The 19,707-nt window shown below is 39.3% G+C and overlaps 1 protein-coding gene across 6 annotated transcripts in view; it reads left to right on the top strand.

The window, feature by feature from the left end:
- The window catches only part of LOC137984836 (uncharacterized), a 36,898-nt gene that overhangs the window by 9,882 nt on the left and 7,309 nt on the right, over positions 1-19,707 (top strand). For 2 of the 6 annotated variants that reach the window (XM_068832165.1, XM_068832158.1), the window contains exons 2-17: positions 4,343-4,437; positions 4,546-4,633; positions 5,866-6,012; positions 7,693-7,841; positions 8,979-9,128; positions 9,776-9,859; positions 10,188-10,305; positions 11,114-11,205; positions 11,636-11,734; positions 11,839-11,926; positions 12,085-12,134; positions 13,167-13,566; positions 15,024-15,340; positions 16,821-17,111; positions 18,638-18,898; positions 19,327-19,629. In XM_068832165.1, the coding sequence (XP_068688266.1) occupies positions 4,343-4,437; positions 4,546-4,633; positions 5,866-6,012; positions 7,693-7,841; positions 8,979-9,128; positions 9,776-9,859; positions 10,188-10,305; positions 11,114-11,205; positions 11,636-11,734; positions 11,839-11,926; positions 12,085-12,134; positions 13,167-13,566; positions 15,024-15,340; positions 16,821-17,111; positions 18,638-18,898; positions 19,327-19,629 (2,732 nt within the window). Of the gene's footprint in view, positions 1-2,984; positions 3,305-3,695; positions 4,438-4,545; positions 4,634-5,865; positions 6,013-7,692; positions 7,842-8,978; positions 9,129-9,775; positions 9,860-10,187; positions 10,306-11,113; positions 11,206-11,635; positions 11,735-11,838; positions 11,927-12,084; positions 12,135-13,166; positions 13,567-15,023; positions 15,341-16,820; positions 17,112-18,637; positions 18,899-19,326; positions 19,630-19,707 lie in introns of those variants that run through there. The other 4 variants (XR_011119188.1, XM_068832145.1, XM_068832172.1 and 1 more) reach the window with 3 other exon arrangements.

Consider the following 19,707-nt stretch of genomic DNA (forward strand, 5'->3'; position numbering starts at 1 on the left):
GAAACAAGGGCATTTGCTATACATCGAATTGTTCGTCCGTCGCGATGAAATTGTCACAGTTTACTTGCACTCCAGCTTTTTCCTACAGCACTGCCTGTCCGTCTCGTTTGAAAAAAATTCAATGGCTCTTTTTATGAAATAGAGAGGTTCTCGCTGTCTTTTGATTTGAGCTAATTTTTGTAAAAGATAAAAATATTCCCCGAGGAGACTTGACCAATGATTAGTTTAACAGAGCTACGTCGAGTTGAGAAAAATAGCGCCAGAAAAGAATAGTAGCTGCCTTAAACATGACTTCCTCGGTCCTTTGGCCAAATTTTAGACACCTTCGGGTGCTGAATAGTCACAGACATTGTTAAATTTTTAGCAAGTGTAAATTGGTAGAAAATATCCTCTCTGGAACATTTCTTCCTCAATTAATAATTCGAAAGCCCTTTCAAGAGATCGACCCCTATAATTTCAAAGAACAATTAAGCTTAGAGATTGATATGCTCTCGGCATCGTATTTTTCGCCTAGAGCTTTTAAAATTAGAGTAGATTACTTATAGTACAATGTCTGGAGAAGATAGTTCATATTGTTTTTGTTGGTGTGGCATCAGTCGTAATGCGCTGTTCTTGTAGTATAACATCTCACGAACTACATTTCCGAACACACATCAACACTTCAATTGACATCATTATCTCTTTAGCGAGGTCCCTGAAATTTCTTGTCCGATAAATGCTAACAGTACCTTTGTTTACAGAGATTAGAAACTTAAATTCTTTGGGTTCAGTTGGCAGACATTTAAAAAAGAAGTTGCAAGGAGTTTACCTTTTCTCAATTGTTGCACGTTCAAACATGTTGAAAGATTTTTTTATCGATGAATCATTGAGTTGCTCTGTGAAATTATATGTGAATGCAGCCCAATAGATCGTTGTGTAAGTCGTATAAGTACAAGTTATGTTCATGTTGAAATACTGATCGGAGTAACAAAATGCACTGAGGTGGAAAAGCCCGTAAAGCTTTTCGCCATAATTATGCCTCGGAAAAGATGAAGAATCTTGCAGTGTTAAAGGAGAGAAAATCACAATCCAATTTGCCATGTGCCCTAAGAACAATCAAGCTATTATTGTTGGTTAAACAGAAAGAAACCTGGGTAATAATTGAAACTAAATTGAATCGTAATTCGCACATAAAAAATCTTCAAATACAAGAAAAGGGACATCTCAAACATTACTGAATAAACTTTGGTCAGTTCTTCGTCAATATCTCGCGCTGATAGCAATCGTCTTTGCCCAAATTTTCTTCCTTAGCTAAGTTAATAATGATACTATTCTGTTGTCAAACAAGTTTCATCAACATAAATATGGCTAGGATTTGTGTCCGGTTATCTTTCTGCGGTTTGCCCTTTACTTTGCTAAATACGGTTGTCTCATAAAAGAGTGGAGGCACCAACATATGACGTGAATCCTTAACATTGGAACTGACTTAAACGAAGTCCATGCAACTTTTTCGAACCGCTCCCCTCCTATGAAGCCAGTAAACTCAGACCTTGCAGAATACTAAAAGTAGTTTTGTACCTGCAGGACTCAGTAAGATTAGGCTTTTGTAGCAGCATTTCCAAAGAAAGTGTATCTCTCATTGTATGTGTCGAACACACGAGACATCTTGCTGATAGACGAATCGCTGGTGTGTCCATTTGCTCGAGGCAATTTAGTACCTGCATTTTACATTGTATTCGATTAGTAAAGCAGTTGTTGTTTCCAGCCGAGATGTCAGTCCATTTGAAGAAGATTAAAGGACATTCTGACAACAAATTCATCTCTCACCCTGATATTTTCAAAGTTTGTAGTCACTCAACAGCAAGAAAGAGTCTCTTGTCTTTAGGGCGTTGGTATCCTTTGTTCGTGTTGGCATCTGTGAACAACACGCAACGCGGGCTATTTGTTTTCAGTTGCAGTGCTTAGAAGTTGCACTAACTGGTGTAGGTCCTTTGAATTTCCAAAACGGCTTGCATCAAAACCTTGTTAGCACGATTTCATCGGTTTTAATTCCGACAAATAATCATGATTAATGATCTGCTGCCATCTTTTCGGTCGGTGTCAATTTACAATCTGTTTGTTGAAACCCCTCTGCAGTTTATTTGTTGTGGAATTTTTTTTAATTTAATGCATAAATGCAAGTGAGAAAATCTCTCGTCTCCTTGCCCTTCATTTTAAGCTTTCAAAACTACGTTCATTTTTCTCTTGTTTTAATACCCTCTTGTTCTATTTTCTCTGGTTATTTGAGGTACACCACAAATCACATTATCGTAATCCGTGGATCTATGAATTCTCGGAATGTATCACCAAACGTCCACTTATCAAACGGTACCGCCTTTGGAGTTGACTTACAAGTGTCAATCTTTGCCTGAATCACGGCACCAAATCTGTTCAATATTCACTGAATTTGTTTTAATCAGGAAATGCTCCGGTCAGCAGGTGATTAGCGAAGATTGTATGTCTTTTTAGCAGCGCATTATAATAACATATCATATTACGTTTGCATACCATTGGACGAAAGGAAGTTTGAATTGTCAAGGGGCAAGTGAACTTCTTTGGCGGAATAGGCGCACGTCTAATCTCGGCTTTGAATTCTTCACCGGATAGATCACTTAAAAGGCTACGAAAATCTCTTTAATGAAGCAGTCTCTTGAAATGCTCAAAGAGATCCACCAAGTTTTGATGAATCTGGGATTATTCCCAAGTTTGCTTTTTATTGTAAAGCTGGGTCTGATGTTGCTTTGTTACCTGTAAAAAATTTAGTAAACAATCAATAACTTCGCCGTTTGAATCTGACCGAGAAGTTTATTAATTCTTTTCATTGATTTCCTACGCTTCTACTGTGATAAACGCTGCGACGTTCTTTTTGGACTGTTTTTAGTAGTTTTACAATTTTTCTTTCGCCATGTCTGTCTGGCCCACTGTTGGCATGCTCGTCTTGAAAAGCGCCTTGGGAAGCTACGACGGGCTTGGCGTTAGACTAGAACGCTATTGCCGATGTCATTGCCTTGATGCGTGTTTCAGAGGCTGCGCAAACTGAACAAAAAAAGACGTTTATGAAGTTATGCGGTGGATCGTGGAGGATGCCACTTCCGCCGTGTACGCAATCCGTTTGACGCCTTAAAGTAGGCGGGTTAATCATAGCCGTGTAAAGGTCTTCTCGCTTTCGATGTGTGAAGAGAGAGTCAAGAGGCAACCAGCACTTCTACGAAATCAGTTAATTCCCTCGAAATGCAGTCCCGTGTTTTGATAATTATTTTTTCTGTTCTATCAAGGGTGTTTTGTGGTAAGTTTTGGACAGATTTGAAGTTTACTACGTTGTTATCTAACATTCCCAATGTCACATTTTGTAACAATGGTCAATTCATCATTCAAAACACACTGTAAAGACACGGGAAGGATTTGGTTTTTTTTTGTAGCAAGTGAATATGCACAAATCTCCAGCCAGGTACAACTCCAAGGGGCTTGGAGTTGAACCTCATTAGCGAAAGATTATAAGAGGATTGTAAGTGAGTGTTCCCCGAGCTCTGGAACGAGTTTGGAAAACGCGAAAGCCAGTTCGACAATTGGCTTTGCCATGCTCTTTATATAATCATCCCTGGTATTGGATGGCTCTTTAAAGGAGGTCAGACCTCGTACTGCAATCAGCTCGGGTCTGAGGCATCGAAAGATAGTCGTAGGAAACCCTTAGCACAGATGCTTCTTAGCTTCGCCTGAGTGGGAAAAGCCAAACTGGATGCCTTTGAAGTGACTCACTATGCAAAGTTGTTTTCGATGGAATTTCTTTCCTTCTGAAGCACTTGAGTTATGATATGAGCCTTTGCTCCAACAATTTTAAGATGTGTATTTACAAAGAGTGGACCCACAATTTCCACTTTAGCAATGAAAGGAAGTGTTTGAAACTGTGAATGGATGCTTGGGCGCCCAGATAACAGATGTGCCGGGGCATTTCAGGAAGTGAAAACCTTAAAAATCTTTCTTAGCATTGTTCTTGTTTTTATTTGTTAAAGGAAACGTTGACCAAACTTTTCGCATGCTCTCTGAACCAAGGGATTCTAGAGGACTCTGGAATGATCTAAAACCGTTCTATTGTTTTTGTTGAAATTTGATATCTTCATGCCGCTAAATAATTTGATAGACCTACCTTTTCTAATGTCTCATTTAGTAATCGTCATGAACTCTTGGACATTGAGTTTTATCTCCCTTCTACTTCTTCAAAGTCCCTTGTCGACGGGATCTCTTTTACCTATCCTGAAACTAGGCTTGGATGGTCTCGACCATTTGGTCAATTCTCGACACTCAATATCCTCCATTTTGTTTCCAGAACCCATCGAGGCAAAGAACATTACTGTGAAGCTAGGCTTCATTGGAGCGTTAGACAAGTCTTTAGGAGCTACAGGGTCCTTAGGCAATGAATTGGTAAGTTTTTATTGTAATTTTCCTTGATTGATTTTCCATGGACAAAAATAGAGTTGTTACTAACATTGAGGCAGGGCGACCTAAGCTCTCGTTGTGTTCATCTTTCAGAGTTCGGCATTCAAACTTGCCATTGAAATCATCAACGATGAGGCTGCCAAGAATGGAAGCAAAATACAGTTCTCCACGGATTTCAAAAGTGAGGGTTTATTGTCTTATAATGTAGAGGGCCACCTTTTGCCAGTGTAAATTGAGATTCGACTTGAATGGGTTTGATTTGGAAGGGTCAATGATGAGCCGGTGTTTGTGGCCACAAATAGTAGGTCTTCGTGCCTGTTTGCATTGGTTCTTTCCTTGAATGAATACTATAAGCTTTTAAACGAATTCAAACTTCAAGGAATTAAAGCACACCGCTCCACCCGCAACTATCTATACCTTAACTTGCTGTACTTAAATCACGACACCATACTGTTAAAAATTGTTTCTTATCAGATATGGAAAGTCATGAAACGGGGGTAAAATGGTAACTTCGTTGATAATTTTACCATATACGCGTTTTCAAGTTAACAATCAACACATTTGGTGATAACTCGATTAACTTTTCATATAATTTAGTTAAAGCTTTCATGATCAACCGTCTCCAAAGGTGAATTGCTTGTTGAATTTTCGCAACTCTTTCTGGCAGTGCTTTGCGGAATTTTCCGACACGAATTTTTATACTTTTTCTTTCAATATGTCATTGCATCACTATTTCTAAAAATGTTGATATAAATTTAAAGACATTTCTTAGTTTAGAGCAAAGTTATAGAGCACAGGCTCACAAGTATTGACGAGCTGTATTGCAATGCTGGCTAAGTATTTTTTCCTCATTAACCAAATTGATTTACAGCCCTGAAGTAAGACGTAAGTTGTAAGGACGGGAAACTGACAAGCCAGATTTCTCTTGAAAGTTTAAAATTTTCTCGCCATTGAGGTTTTAAAATGTGCTCGCCTCTGGCCAAAAATTTGACAAAATTCGACAGCGCAAACTACGTTCAAAACGTTTTCCGTTTTGCCTTCTCATCTATGTCATTCCTTCGTTAATCGCGGTTGCATGCTATTGGTGTCAACTTTTTGCTTGTGTTATTAAGAGAACTTTTAAGGCAGCGTAATTTTGGGATTCAGTTCATACTTATTATTTGTACTCTTTCACGGCAAAATTATTGGTAAGATTATAATCTTGATAGAATTCAACATCCAAACATCTAAAGAAAACGATGAAATACAATCATCATCGAAATCATCATCCAAACAACATTTTTCAACGGGATGGAGAGAGCAAAAGACATTGTTTCTTGTACTTATTCCTTGGTTTTACTTTTACGGGTGGTCACTTAGGAAGTTTAATTTATAAAGAACGCGAGGAACTCAAGAGTCGCGTCTTTATTGCAGGCATGATCAAAGATGGAGGCTCCAACCCAAGCACTACGTGTAAAATCGCAGCTCAAGAGCTCGCTGCGGATTCGGACATTGTGGGTGTTGTGGGAGCTATGCGCTCTTCTTGTTCTAAAGCATCTCATCAATATTTCAGGGACAATGGTAAGTAGAATGAAATCCAGCAATAGAACACGGAAAAATGTTACTTTTGGCAGTCAATTTGATTTACTGATTTATTCCATTTTGCTAACATGCGATGTTCTGATGATCTTAACAACTTAAAAGTATTTTGATTAGATCGTTCTCTCGCCGTAGTCTTACAAATTCTTCTACGTTAACTGTCTTGGATAAAAATCTAATTTTAACCTCGATATCATAAACTAGTTATTTTTATCATTTCTTGAAACTTTCAGCGTTTAATGGTTTTGTGACAATGGCCACGGAAATTTGTAGCACAACCATTTCTTAATTACCATCTTTTGTTTTTTTTTTTTATTGCTCGGCCTTCTTGGTTACTCATTTCATACAGAATTAAAAATGAATATGAAAGGACAGTTAAGTGTACAACAGCCGTTTTCACTGAGCAAAATGTAATTGAAGGATAATTGGCGAGTTCAAAAGCTGAGCGAGCTTCGCGTAGGTTTGGCGGCGGGAAGTGCTACAAGAAGATCAGTCCTCGATGAGTTACTCCAATGAAGTTTGCTTTAAAAAGGGTCGGAGACTTTTGGCAAACGGAAATAGCAACAACTTAAAAAACTTCTTACAAAGCTAAATGTGCACAGTTTTGGGCAAACGCTTTTCGGTTTCAGAGGAACGTAATTTGAATGTAACAGCATGAGGTCTGTTTTGCGTTATGAAATTAAGCCAAACTCACCTCTTGCATTCACACGTCTCAAAACCCGAGGCGTTTTGGATATGTGTGTGAAAACCATTTGTAAAGAAGATATATTTCAAATGGCACTATTAGAAAGCTTAATAACATCGTGCCTTTATAATATTTGAAGATGAAGCGTTTGACTGATTTCAAACTTTGACCATTTCTGATAATTACGACATTACGCCTTGGCTTGCTCTGACAAACACTTTACAGAATTCTTAAGAATTAATATAGCTTGCTTCAAGACTAAGAGACTTTTTAAACTGAGTGACCATCGCTTGAAAAGTGGCAACACCACGCGAGGCCTTGAATCACGAAGACTCTTTTTTGTGTGTACAAAGATAAATGTTTTCCATGAGGAATCTTTAGTTATGTTACTATTTGTCCATTCATCCATATTTCATCGAAGTCATAATTTAAATTACGAGTGTAGCGTTTTCTAACATTTTCTTTGCGTCAAGATAAGTTCGCTTTATCGCATACTAAGGGCGCGTTCGATTGACCCTATTCCGGAATAAGAATACGTGGAGAGATGATTAAAACGGTATGTTTGGCGCGTTTCGAAGCCACAAGGATAATAAAAATATGTTTAAAATAGCATTTTAGCATATGTTTGACAATTTTAATGTGAATCTCCCTAAAAACGAATGATTTATAACTTATATTCCATGTATTCCTATTCCGGAATACGGTCAATCGAACGCACCTTAAGTATACAAGCTTGTGTGGGATACTCGCACCTTCTGTTTTTTCAGCTTGTTTTGTGTTCATTTAAATAAGAAGATCCTTAATTTGGCAGTTAACTTGAAAGAAAGGTCTTTTGCATCCCTTTGATAAGAGAATGATTGGTTTTCTTTGCTTTATATTCAGATGTAAGCCTTATTTCAAGTTCTTTATTTCAGTGGATTCTAGTTCTTGAGTTTGACAGTGAAAAACCTGACTCCATATTGTTGTCTTTGTCGTAGCCCCAACTATGACTCAGGTATCATACGCATCCACTGCAGTGGAGCTCTCCAACAAGAAGAAATATCCTCGATTTTTTAGGACTTGTGCCGTTGATACGTATCAAGCCATAGCACTGGCAGAGCTAGTCAATCACTTTAACTGGAGAAGAGTAAGTATTGAAGCCTTTACGTACGACTAGCATTCTTTACGTGATGAATTTTGCAACGGCTGTGCAACATAATGATGTCATGCAATGTTAACAGATCACAGGATGTGTCATTCATCTACTGGCGAAAAATAAAGGATTTGAAATTAAGAAGTACAAAAAGAAAGAATATGGCTCGCAGATTTTTGAATCATTCATCCTTACACTTGACGGGGACAACCCGCTTAAATAGTTTGCTCTTCCACTGCTCGCCAAAAGTTAAAGCTCCTCACCTCATTTAATCTCATTCTTTTTTCATAATAGCATAATCAGGAACTCATTGGGCATTTTGATCGATGTATTTTTGAGTGATCCAGATTTAAAAATCTCTCCGGCAAGACTGGCATCAAAACATTTATGTTTTTTCGATCAAAGAGTTGTTGCATAAAAGGGCGGCACAGCTCCAAACAAGTTAAAACGGACCCTAAAACGCAACCTTATTTAGGAAAGTAAATCAGGCATTTTTAAAGATTTTCAAATTTCTGATGATCGCCGGGAAAGCCCTGTTAATTGGTTCTTTCACAAACTCTGATACTCCGTCATATAGGTTTTGTAGATTAATGTTCTCTTTTTCCGTTTTCCAAACGAGATCGGGCCCCAGTTGTTCAAACGATGGATAGCGCTATCCGCCTGATAAATCACTATCCAGTGGATAAGTAATAGCGAAATCAATTGCACTATCCATTGGATAGTGATTTATCCGGTGGATAGCGTTATCCACCTTTTGAACAAATGGGACTAGGTCTACCTATTACATCACACATCTCTAGTTCTTGTAAACAAATTGTGGATTCGATTAGTTTTCGATTCCCTTATTTGAAGTTACGTACAACATTTGAAAAAAAAAAAAGATTTTTCTTAATTTGAAAGGATCAAATTGAAAAAGATCTCGTTTGGGATCGTACCTAAAGGCGTGAGTTACGAGATTTTGGCTCCTATTCTCAATGGCCCCTTAACATACGAATTAAGCATATGACCGGTCTGCCTTGGGATTTGCTTCCCACGAACACCCCCTCAGGAAATGCTTGAGTCGCTGTTGACCATTTTTAAAGACATTCTTCAATTTCCTTTACGCGGTTTGTCCTCTCTTTTTCCTTACAGGTTAGCACCATTGCCACGTCGGATAGCTACGCAAGGAGCCTAGCCGAGAATTTTGAACGGGAAGCCCGTCTACAGGGCATCCGAATCTTCGCGTCTTCCAGACTCACTGGTGCAGTGAGTCCGGAGGTTTTGGACAGCAAAATGCAAATGGTAAGATTTTAGCTTCCAATTTGTTTGCATTACTAAACGATTGTTCATATCTGAAAGTATACGCCAATGGCATGAAAGGCATTTTTGTTGAGTCAACAAGAGCTTTTTTCAGCACAGGAGGTGCGGCTCTGAAACGTTTACACTTCAAAAAATTACTGTTTTTCTAGCTAATTGTTGTTTGTTTAAGTTTGATTACTTTTCAAAAAAGTTTGTTGCCACCCTCAAATGTCTTGAATGGTTTTAAAATTGCATCATTGCTGAGATTCAAACAGTATCAATTTACAAACCCAAACTTATCTTCGACTGGAAGCGAAGATGATTCCCATTCAGACTTCAACACGCCTATCGCCCCATCTCTCCCGATACGTTTCTAAATTTTCTTCTTTTGTCAGGAATATACCCCGGACTTAGAACTACTTGATCAGACGTTACTATCACTAACAATGGTAACACAATAGGAGACCCTCTTTCAACACTTGCTTAACAGTTGACCCACTTTTCAGCCACTGCCTTTCCCTCCCTTCGACCAAAGGCTATAATTTTCTTGAAGAGGTCACAAAATGAGGAAACCTTGCTAAGTGAGATTTGAGATACTGTGAGACGTAAATTTTTGGAGTGCCTTTTAAACCTCGTTGCTTGAATCTCAGATAAAAGATGCCCAAACAAGAGTAAACCTTGTCTTTGCGTTGCCTGAGGATGCCCGGGCAATCTTTGAAACTGCAAAATCCAAGGTAAGGAAAAGTATACTTACAGTGGCCCTAGTGAAGCTCTGTTTTCGAATAACCCTTGAAAGTGTAAGTGCTAGCCTTTTTAAAGATTCTTTAAAAGACGGCTAAACGACATTTAAGAAAGAAAAGAAAATTGTTATTTCTTCCATAATTTGTAAGTTGAAGAATGAACGTTCTTTTCCGCGAAACATTCAACTGACCCAAAAAGTGGATGAAAATTGTTTTGCGCAACTGATGAAAAAAGCCATCGTATATATTTCATTATTTTGGTAGCACATTTATTTGGTAATGACGAACTTTGTGCTGAACTAGTTGTTTTATTTTTTTACAGGGTATGACTGGACAAGGCTGGGTATGGATTGGCAGCGATGGTGTTTTAGCCACCCCTCCCTCCAATATGACCAAAGCTGCCCAAGCCATGCAAGGAAGTGTGGGTATTCTACCCAAAGGTGCGTGTCGATGAAATTGTGTTTGCAATGAAATTATTACAAAAAGGAAGTAGAATTCTTACGACACGAGCAGAAGTGTTGCATTACATTTACAAACAACATTCAGTGTTCATTTCCACCGGTTATCGTTTCAGTTAAAGACACTTTAAAAGGAAAATGGGACGATAGCTATGTTAACCAGGAGTAATTTGTAAAGTAGTTTCCGTTCAGTTCTTATTACTTCCAGACTTCCAACATTGATTAGTTGACATAATTCAAATAGAAAATCAAGCGTCGAAGGAAATGACTCTTATGTTCAGAAATGCAAGAAATTAGATGCACGTCTAATTTTGACATCCAACACGAACAGTGTCCCTTTAAGTCAAAGCATTTCTTACCTATTTCCAACAATAAGGTCAGGGTAAAGGTTAGCGTTATGTTTAGCTTTGGGTAAATGCAACTGTTTATTCTGACTCCTTGAGCAGCATTCGGGGGACACTTTGTGACGTTTCAAGGGAACACTTCGTGACGCTTATTGAAAGTTAGGATATATCTATCTTCCTTTTTCTTTTTCTTTCCTTTCGTTTTCTTTTTTCTTAATCTCCTCCTATTGAATTACTTAATGTTCAAGTGTTCTCTGCCCGCCTCGACTAGCTGAGCTATATGCGAGCAGAGGAAGTTGCTATGTATATTTCTGTGGGAGAGTAAAAGGAAAATCAAAATTAAAAAAAAAATTTGGGTCAATCCTGGAGATATCTGGAAAATGATGGAAATCGAGCAATTTTCCCAAAACGTTTGTTTATGTCGACCTTTTTTTGTTGTCTTATAGGAGGAATTGGTCGGAAGAGTCTCAACATAATAGTTAGGTGGCTTTACAAGAAGAGCATCCAAGATCAATATCCAGGAATCGTTTATACACATGTAAGTTGCCTTGTTTGCTGAAAATTGTTTTCAGAATTAACCAGTAATCCATTTTCATCTTTGGCATCCGTAAAATCTGAAGACAGTACGTGGTTGCGTTGCAGAACAAATTATATAATTTAGTTTTAATTGCAGTCTTGGAGCCGTTGTAAAAGTTGATCACAGAACAACACCACAAAAGTTGAAGAGATGGGCGATTCTTAGGGTTCAAAGGGGCTCATGTACTTTTCATATCAATTCACTTCTCTTATTAATTAGATGTTTTTATTATTATTCAAACCCCGTTAAAGTCCTGAATTTTTCAGGCTTCTTTACACAATTGCAAAAATTGCGTTCATAACTGCGAGGATCATAGCTTCATTTGATTTCACATCCGCAGTTCATATATGATTGATTTCATATATCATTTCATCGTTTATTATTATTTCAGTTGCCATTGACGTCATCCTATGTTCCACAAGTTTACGATGCAGTATATGCTTATTACCTGGCATTCGACAAATTAGAAAGAGAAGGCAGGATAACAGAGGTAGGTTGATTATAGCACTGGGCAGAAATTTTCAAGTTTCAGACACAGAGTGAACTGTGTGCGAATTACCCAGAATTTCAAACCTTTTTGTTTTCTCATTGCAGTATGACCCGCCATCCACATTACGAAACTTGGTTTTAGACGAATTAAAGGAATTCAACGTCAAGAAGAATGAATTTGTCGGCGCTCAAGGTGTGTATGTGAACTCTTCTCAAATGAGCGATAACTGAGAAAGACGTTACTTACATTGAACAGAAGTGAAATCGAACCTTTTCATTCAAAGAGGTCGTTACAACACTTTTTTTTTTTAACGAGTGTTAAGATACTCTCTCTGTTCTTGCAATCAACAGGTCCACATACATACTTCGAGTCTCCTTGGTACGAAATCGGCAATCTTCAGGTAAGACGTCGTGAAAATGATGTCTTGGTGAAGTACGAAGGGGTAAAGCCTTTTCGGCGACCATTAATTTCTATTTGGCCCTTCTTTCTCTTATCACCTTGTTTTCTTGTAACAAAACTTCAGGGCAATTGATTTTGTATTTCCTTCGTTGTTTTCTATCGCAATGTTGTGCCAAATCACGGTGTAAAGTTATGATGAGAGTTATTTTTCGATAGGGGCTCTGCGGGAATAATCGGAAAAAATTCCGAGTGCTCCATCGCACGAGTCGAACTTACGATTTAAGGCCGAGGAACACGAGGCGATAAGTCGTGGGGACAAGCTCCCGCAAAAATTCGCCTCGTGTGACATGGTTAATTTTGCGAAAATTATTGTCGCTGCTGCAGAATTTTGTCGCTGCGTTCAGTTGCACGAATTCAAACCAGTTCGTGCGACTGTTCGCAGCGACAAAATTAGCGACAGCAGCGTTGTCGCACCGTGTGTACACTTCTGGCAACAAGTCGCTGCGACACAATATAAATGAACCAATGAGAGAGCGTCCTATGGTCCGCCATATTGAATTAGAAAACTAGTTCACATTCCCCGTCATACGGAGATCACTGCGTGTGCACCGAACAGGCGTCGTGTCGCAGCGATTTGGTTTGCAAGTGGTACACACGGAGCGACTTGTCGCTTAGTGATTACGAGTTCGGATCCTCTACCATTGAGCTATAGCAGACTCGTGTGTGCTCGATCATTAAGGTTCGTTCAAGTGACAATTCTTCCTCCATACTGCAAGGACTGAAATTGTTGAAATGGTGAATTCTCGCTATTGTAATGAATTTACCCGTTAAATGTCATGATGAGAAGTAATTTTTCCGTATTCACACGGTGTGAAGTTTCTAAAGTTTCTCAAAACATTCCAACATTGAAAGACAACATTATCTGTGCATCCTTGGGGAAAAAACAACCCGCAAACTTTAGCACATTTTTTTCTGTAGATAGTAAATAATATAATCTGTGAAAACAAAACCAGTCTTATTTTCTTTTTTTCAGGGTAATGACGTAAAGAAGGTCGGAAAGTGGAGCAAAACTGTCGGCATTGAAAGAATGAATACCGACATCATTTGGCCGGGGAACACAAAAACCCCCCCTACAGACAAGGGCCTTCCAGGGAAAACAACGTTTAGAATAGGCTTTATTGCACCTATACACCCGGACCTAGCGGGACTCTCGGATCTCGGAAGGGAGTTTGAATCAGCATTTCGCGTTGCTGTTGAGATGATGAACAGGGATCTATCACTATCGGTTGATTTTGACATTAGAATTCAAGATGGCGGAGTTGACTCCAACGCGTCTTGCAAGGCGGCTGCCGAAGAGTTGGCGAAGGACGGAGTGGTGGCGGTTATTGGCGCTTATCGTTCTTCATGCTCAGTGGCTGCTGCTAATGTTTTAGGTGTGTATACAATCCTTAAATCTTGTTAGATTTTATTTTCAAAGCATAATTCGAATGTAAAGTCAATTTTACGGTTGTTCAACTTCGTGATGAAGCGGTACATGATCTTTTTTGGTGATCTTAATTTATGGATAATGCGAAATTTCGTAGATGTTCAAGGGTGATTCCTGGACGTTCCTTTTTTGTGGTAATGTGGTAGTGCACTTTATAAGTTCAGCCAAAAGTACAACAGAAAAACAGGCACGCATTGCTGGTCCATAGTTGAAAAATATTCAGATGTTTTCGGTATCACCTTGTTGTAGTTGAACAGTGAAACATTTCTTTACGATAAGAATCAATCACGAATTCATTATTTCCTAGCTAAATGGCTATCTTTTGGTACTTCATAGGTTTTTAACAACGTCGTAAAAAAGTTGAAAGGAGCTGAAAACACCAGTTGGCGTCGATTTTCACTTGGCTCCTTTGCATCTATAAAATGCAACTAAATAGAGCAAGAACGAAATGATATATGAAATGAATCATATACAGAACTGCGGATATGAAATCAAGTAAAGCTATGATCCTCGCAGTTATGGACGCAATTTTAGCAATTGCAATTTCAGGCTTCTCTACGCTATTGCTAAAATTCCATAACTGCGAGGATCATAGCTTTATTGATAAATACAGCATGTTTCATGATCCATTCCAGATTTCGTGAAAGGTTGAAAAGTGTTGGAAACAATCCTTGTTTTTACTCATCGCAAACTGAGGCATTCGTAGCTATTTACATAGTTAAGGACCCCTCAAATAATTGAGAATGACCTGATGTAGCCAGCCAATGATAACACATTCTTTTTAGATAAAAATCAAACACGAATTCAGTCATGATTTCCTAACAAGATCATAAAGCAACTGATTCCATCAGAACTCCCATTTTGTAACCAATTTATCCACGACTTCTTCACAGTTCTCCTTTGATTGTTTCTGTCAACGGTTACAATGGAGGGGTTCGTTTCCCTGTTTAAAACAATTAATTCTGCTCCATAAAATAGCGAAATACACAGTTTAATTTATATGGTGTAAGCAGCTTTATTTAGTTCCCAGTTTTATTTACCTATAATTGTTAGAAGTGGCTGATCACGTGTATGCTATCTATTTACGTTTTATTTACTTATTTATACATACATTTTATATTTATTTTATTTTAATCTGTAACTGACTGCTGTACCCTTGGCCGTCTCGACTAGCACCTGCTATTTGCGGGCGGAAATGACTCCATGTAAAGTGTTGTTGTTGTTATTAACACTGCAAAACTGTAAACATGTTAAATTGATTGTTTGAATTACTGAAATGCGTGGAACAGGTACTGTAATGATCTCGAGCAATTTCACTTTAATTGTCGAATGTTGCCGTGCAACAGACTTTCAAAAATTGCTTTTATGGTGTTTGATATTGATAATTGTTTTTCCCTTTTTCAGGCTCAACAGTCAACAGGATTCCCCAGATCTCGTATGCTTCGACGGCTGCTGAACTTTCGGATAAAACAAAATACAAATATTTCTTTAGAACTTGTCCTTCAGATGTGCATCAGGCCTCGGCACTTGCAGCTATCTTCCGAAAGTACTTGTTACCTGAGGTGGGTACGGTGGCTACAAACGACATCTATGGCAAGGAACTGGCAGACATGTTTGAAAGAGAAGTCACCGGCATGGCTGATGTGCCGGTCAATGTGGTCAGCAGACAAAGGTTCGATGTCAATGTGCGTGCGGCGACGGTCAGACCAAAGATTCAGCAGGTAATTCCACACCATTTTGTGGTGGGTTTTGACGATTTTACCAAGTTATACCAGGTTAAACTTTGGCCAAATATCCAGGAACGTTTTCCTTCCGCAAGGTCATGTAAATGATAAGAAGTTTTAAGAGCGACGATAGCAGCGATAACGCCACAAGACAAAAATATTTAACAATTATTCGATGGCACGCGTTTGATTTGAAATAGTAAATAGCCAACGAGTTAGCTATAACCAATCTAACATCCAACGAGCTCGATTGGAATAACTTTTCTATTAACTTTTCATTAAATTCTGAACGCCTGGACACTTGGCAATTTTTCAGATTGGCAACACGTGACGCAATCAGTTTCCATATAAGGTCATACGGTAAACTTAACAATTATTCCGTTTGCCCGCGTTGGATACGCGATGGTAAATAGCCAACGTTCGGTGGCTATTACCAATCTCGTATCCACCAACATGGGTGAATGAAATAATAGCTGATAACCGAGATTGAGTGGTCCAAACACAAAATTCAATAATATAGAGCGTTTTCACTCACGTGACCAGCGGCCATTTTAGATTACTGAAACAAAAGAAAGTATTTCCATAAAAATAGAGTTCAATTCCCGGAGGATTAGTTTGGTGGTACACCATCATGGCCGCCATTTCTTTGTTTTGGAACACCAACATGGCCGCCGCGACGATATGTTAAAACGCTCTATTGATCAAAATAAGAGGAGTAATATAATCGTGCTGCGTTGTTTTTCGTACACTGTTGAAAAAACTTCAAATAACCAAATTTAAGTTTAAACAAAAGCAAGGACATAAATCAGTGAAAAAACGTTTTTGTGCTTGTTGCCCTCTTCGTTGCTTACACTCTCTCGATTTTTTTTCGCATCAATTGCTACTCAGCTCAGATTTGGCCAGAAATGCTCGCAATTAGATGCACTTTGATTTTGATAGGCGATACGAAGTGTCCGTACTGAGCATGCGCATAAGGTTTAGAGGCCGACATTTTTCGAATGGAAACGTGGTCCCTAATGATCCTCTCCCCAACTTCAACTTGACTCGTGCCTGGGAATAAAGACACTTAACGTCACAAAGTGCCCCCACCCCCTAAACTCCATTCCTCAAGTAAAGTAAATTTACCCTCACCAAAAATCCACGCTAACCCTCTTACACTTACCTCGTTGCCAGAAATAGGTAGCTAGCACATGCTAAGACTTAGAGGAACACTTACAGCACTTTACAGAAATTGATGCTTGGTTCCAGTCATTTAACTTACGACCGGTTTTCTAGCTTAATATATGCAGCTCTACGCAGAGCACTGAGAATGTTATCAGTGATGTGGCCTTGATGTAAAGGGCTGTAATTATTTTATATTGAAGGACGAAGATCCAAGAGTGTTAAAAATATAATAAGAAAAATTCCAGGCAAGGAAGAGATTTTTGTTTGAACGTGGGTGTTTTTTTTTTTTTTTTTTCCATTCTCGGCAATCCAGCTCAAAGCTTCAGGTTCTAAAGTCCACCTAATCAGCATGGTTCGCCATGATGCCGAGACTGTCTTTCAACAAATCAAAGAGCTAGGTATGACGGGCAAGGGCTGGGTGTGGATTGGGACCGACGGAGCAACCTCGTCCACTTTCAGCCATCAGAGGGATTTACAGCGAGCCATGAAAGGGATGATAGGAACTCAGCCCAAGAACGGAGAAGGAAGCGTCTACTTGAAATTTCTCGCGAATTGGCTGAAGAAAGATTCGACAACTTACCCTGGAATTGTCCACAGCAAACAGGTTAATTTTTTTATTGTTGTTTGGTTTACCTAAAGGATCACTGCAGTGATCATTAAGCGCCGAAAATTAATGTTTAAGTATATGCGGAGAATCGAGCGAAATGCAAATCACTCGATCTTCGTGTATTTTTTGACCTTTTAAAACCACGCAAGTCGGTATAAAATAATTAGGGAAAATAGAGGCTTAACAAAAAAATCAAGGAACATTCGACCTCAGTCACCAGCACTGTCAACTTGCCAGTTTGTTGTTTATCCTATATGGAAAATTCCAATTGATTCTAAATGATCTTTATTTTCTCAGTCTCTATCAACTTAACGTATTTTGTTGTTCATTCGTGGGTGCGTTACACTCCTAAAGATTTTGAAATGATTCAAATCAGTTAGGGCAATCTCTATAATTTTTGTTGCTGCCGCAGTGAGTGAGCCTGAAGCGAGCGAACGAGGCAGCTCTCTAATGACCCGTCTCTAATCGGGAGAAGAACACATTTTTCTTCGCAACGCAGGGATTGTGGTCAAAGACGCAAGGAATTGTGTCTATGTGCGAATGGAGGAATTAAGATGTGTGGTATGATCATCGGAGCCTGCTCTGTTTTTCATTTCGCTTCTCGTGTCCTCGAACTATAGATAGTTTCACTGTCACGCAACGTGACAAAAACTGTATTCAACGGAAAAAATCTGGTCCTGGTTGCTCGAAGCATGGATAGCGCTAACCAGCTAACCTATCGGTTTTGATACCTCTTAACCAACGGTTAGCGCTAACCAGACTCATAGCAACCGGCCCCAGGCCCCAGTTGGATAGCGCTATCCACCGGATAAATCACTATCCATTGGATAGCGCAATTGGTTTCGCTATTACTTATCCACTGGATAGTGATTTATCCGGCAAATAGCGCTATCCATCGTTTGAACAACCGGGCCCAGGAGTTCGCTTTGCGATGAAAGCGCTTACTTTTCGCTCATGCATGAAATGAAATGCATATGTATGAAGACATCTCCTAATGTACTTGAAAGGCTCAAACTGCTGAAACTCGTAGGGATAAACATTTTTTTTTTAACCAAATAGCTTTGTATGATGGATTTACGCAAGTTGACAAATGCTGTATTTCGAAACGAAATTTGGTGACGTCTCAGTGAAAACCATCAGTTGTTTTCTTTTCTTCTCTCGAGTGGGGTCCAGATGAGGTTCAGTTGGGGGTCCACGTTTTGTACTGTCCCTGCTCAAGACGTGTTAAAATCTCCCTTCAATTCCGCGCACGAACCGTCGTTAAATTACCGCGCAAGCATAACTGATCATCTCCCATCCCCTCGGCAGCATTTCTACAATTTAGCTAAACTAGTTCATAGATGATTAGACGCAGGGAAATATGAGAACCATGTGGATTTGAGAAAAAAATCCGATTCCCCGAAAGGATTTGAACCCTCATTCCTCCATCTGGGACTCGAATTCCCGAGAGTTCCATGTCCGTTTGGTTGGCATATATATTCCTGTATATCTCTGATTAATTCAAGTCTCAATTGTAATTGCAGTCCACTCCAACGTCCGCTGCATTCACCGCTCAGTTGTTTGACGCAGTTCACGGCGTAGCTTGGGCTCTCTCAGACCTGGTGAACAAAAAAGTCATCAGCCGAACGTCCGACGTGCAAACTGTACGGGACAATCTTTACCAGAAGCTACGTACTTACAATGATCCCAGCTCAGGATTTCCTAGTGCGACTGGGACAAACAACAGGATGTATTTCAATCAAGATCAAGATCCTCCTGCAGTTTATGATGTTGTAAACCTAGTGGTAAGCCAGGATGGTAAAAGCATGCCATGTTAAACATTAGGGCCGTTTATACGAGAGAAAATAAGCCGCGGCTTACTCTGGCCGCGGCGTACATTATACGCGAAAGGAACTATTTATACGAGTATAAACTCCCAGGTCAGGATAAGCCGCGGCTTGAGAAACCAGTGAACTTAGATTTTGTACCATTTATACGGGTTGTTCGCGTAAAGCGTAGAAGTTTTGTTACTAGAATACCTGAATTTTTATGCCTGTCGCTTTAAGCATGCAAGGTTCAGCGTTCGATAGACTTGATTTAAGTATATTGCTGTGTGATATATTAGCCGCATGAACTGTTCATAACCAAATAGCGATTTATAGTGCAACCTCAGAAGCAAAGAGCTGAATTGTTCTATGCCTCTTGTAAATGCGGTTGTTCTTTATCGCTTCAGGATGACAGTTGGATCACTGTTGGACAGTACGACTCCATCGCAAAGGAAATTACACTAAGAAGAGATCCAGTGTTTTCTGGCGGCGTGACTTTAATTCCTGAGAAAGGTCGACCAACTTACAAGATAGCAGCGTTTTTCCCTACTCATGAAGATCTTGGCCCATTGAACACCCTCGGTCTGGAATGGCAAGCGGCCTTCAAAGTCGCAGTGGAGCTTGTCAATTCAGGTCCCTTCAAAGTGGCTTTTACTTACGTACTTCCGAATGGTGGCTACGACGCCGACTCCTGTCGACAAGTAGCTGAGGTATAAGCTTTAGTCCGTTGTTTATGCAATGTAAAGGCCGAACCAGGAAGAGTCCAACCACAATCTACTCGTCAAACC

This window comes from Montipora foliosa, chromosome 2 (genome assembly GCF_036669935.1).
Source record: "Montipora foliosa isolate CH-2021 chromosome 2, ASM3666993v2, whole genome shotgun sequence".
Taxonomy (NCBI): Eukaryota; Metazoa; Cnidaria; class Anthozoa; order Scleractinia; family Acroporidae; genus Montipora; species Montipora foliosa.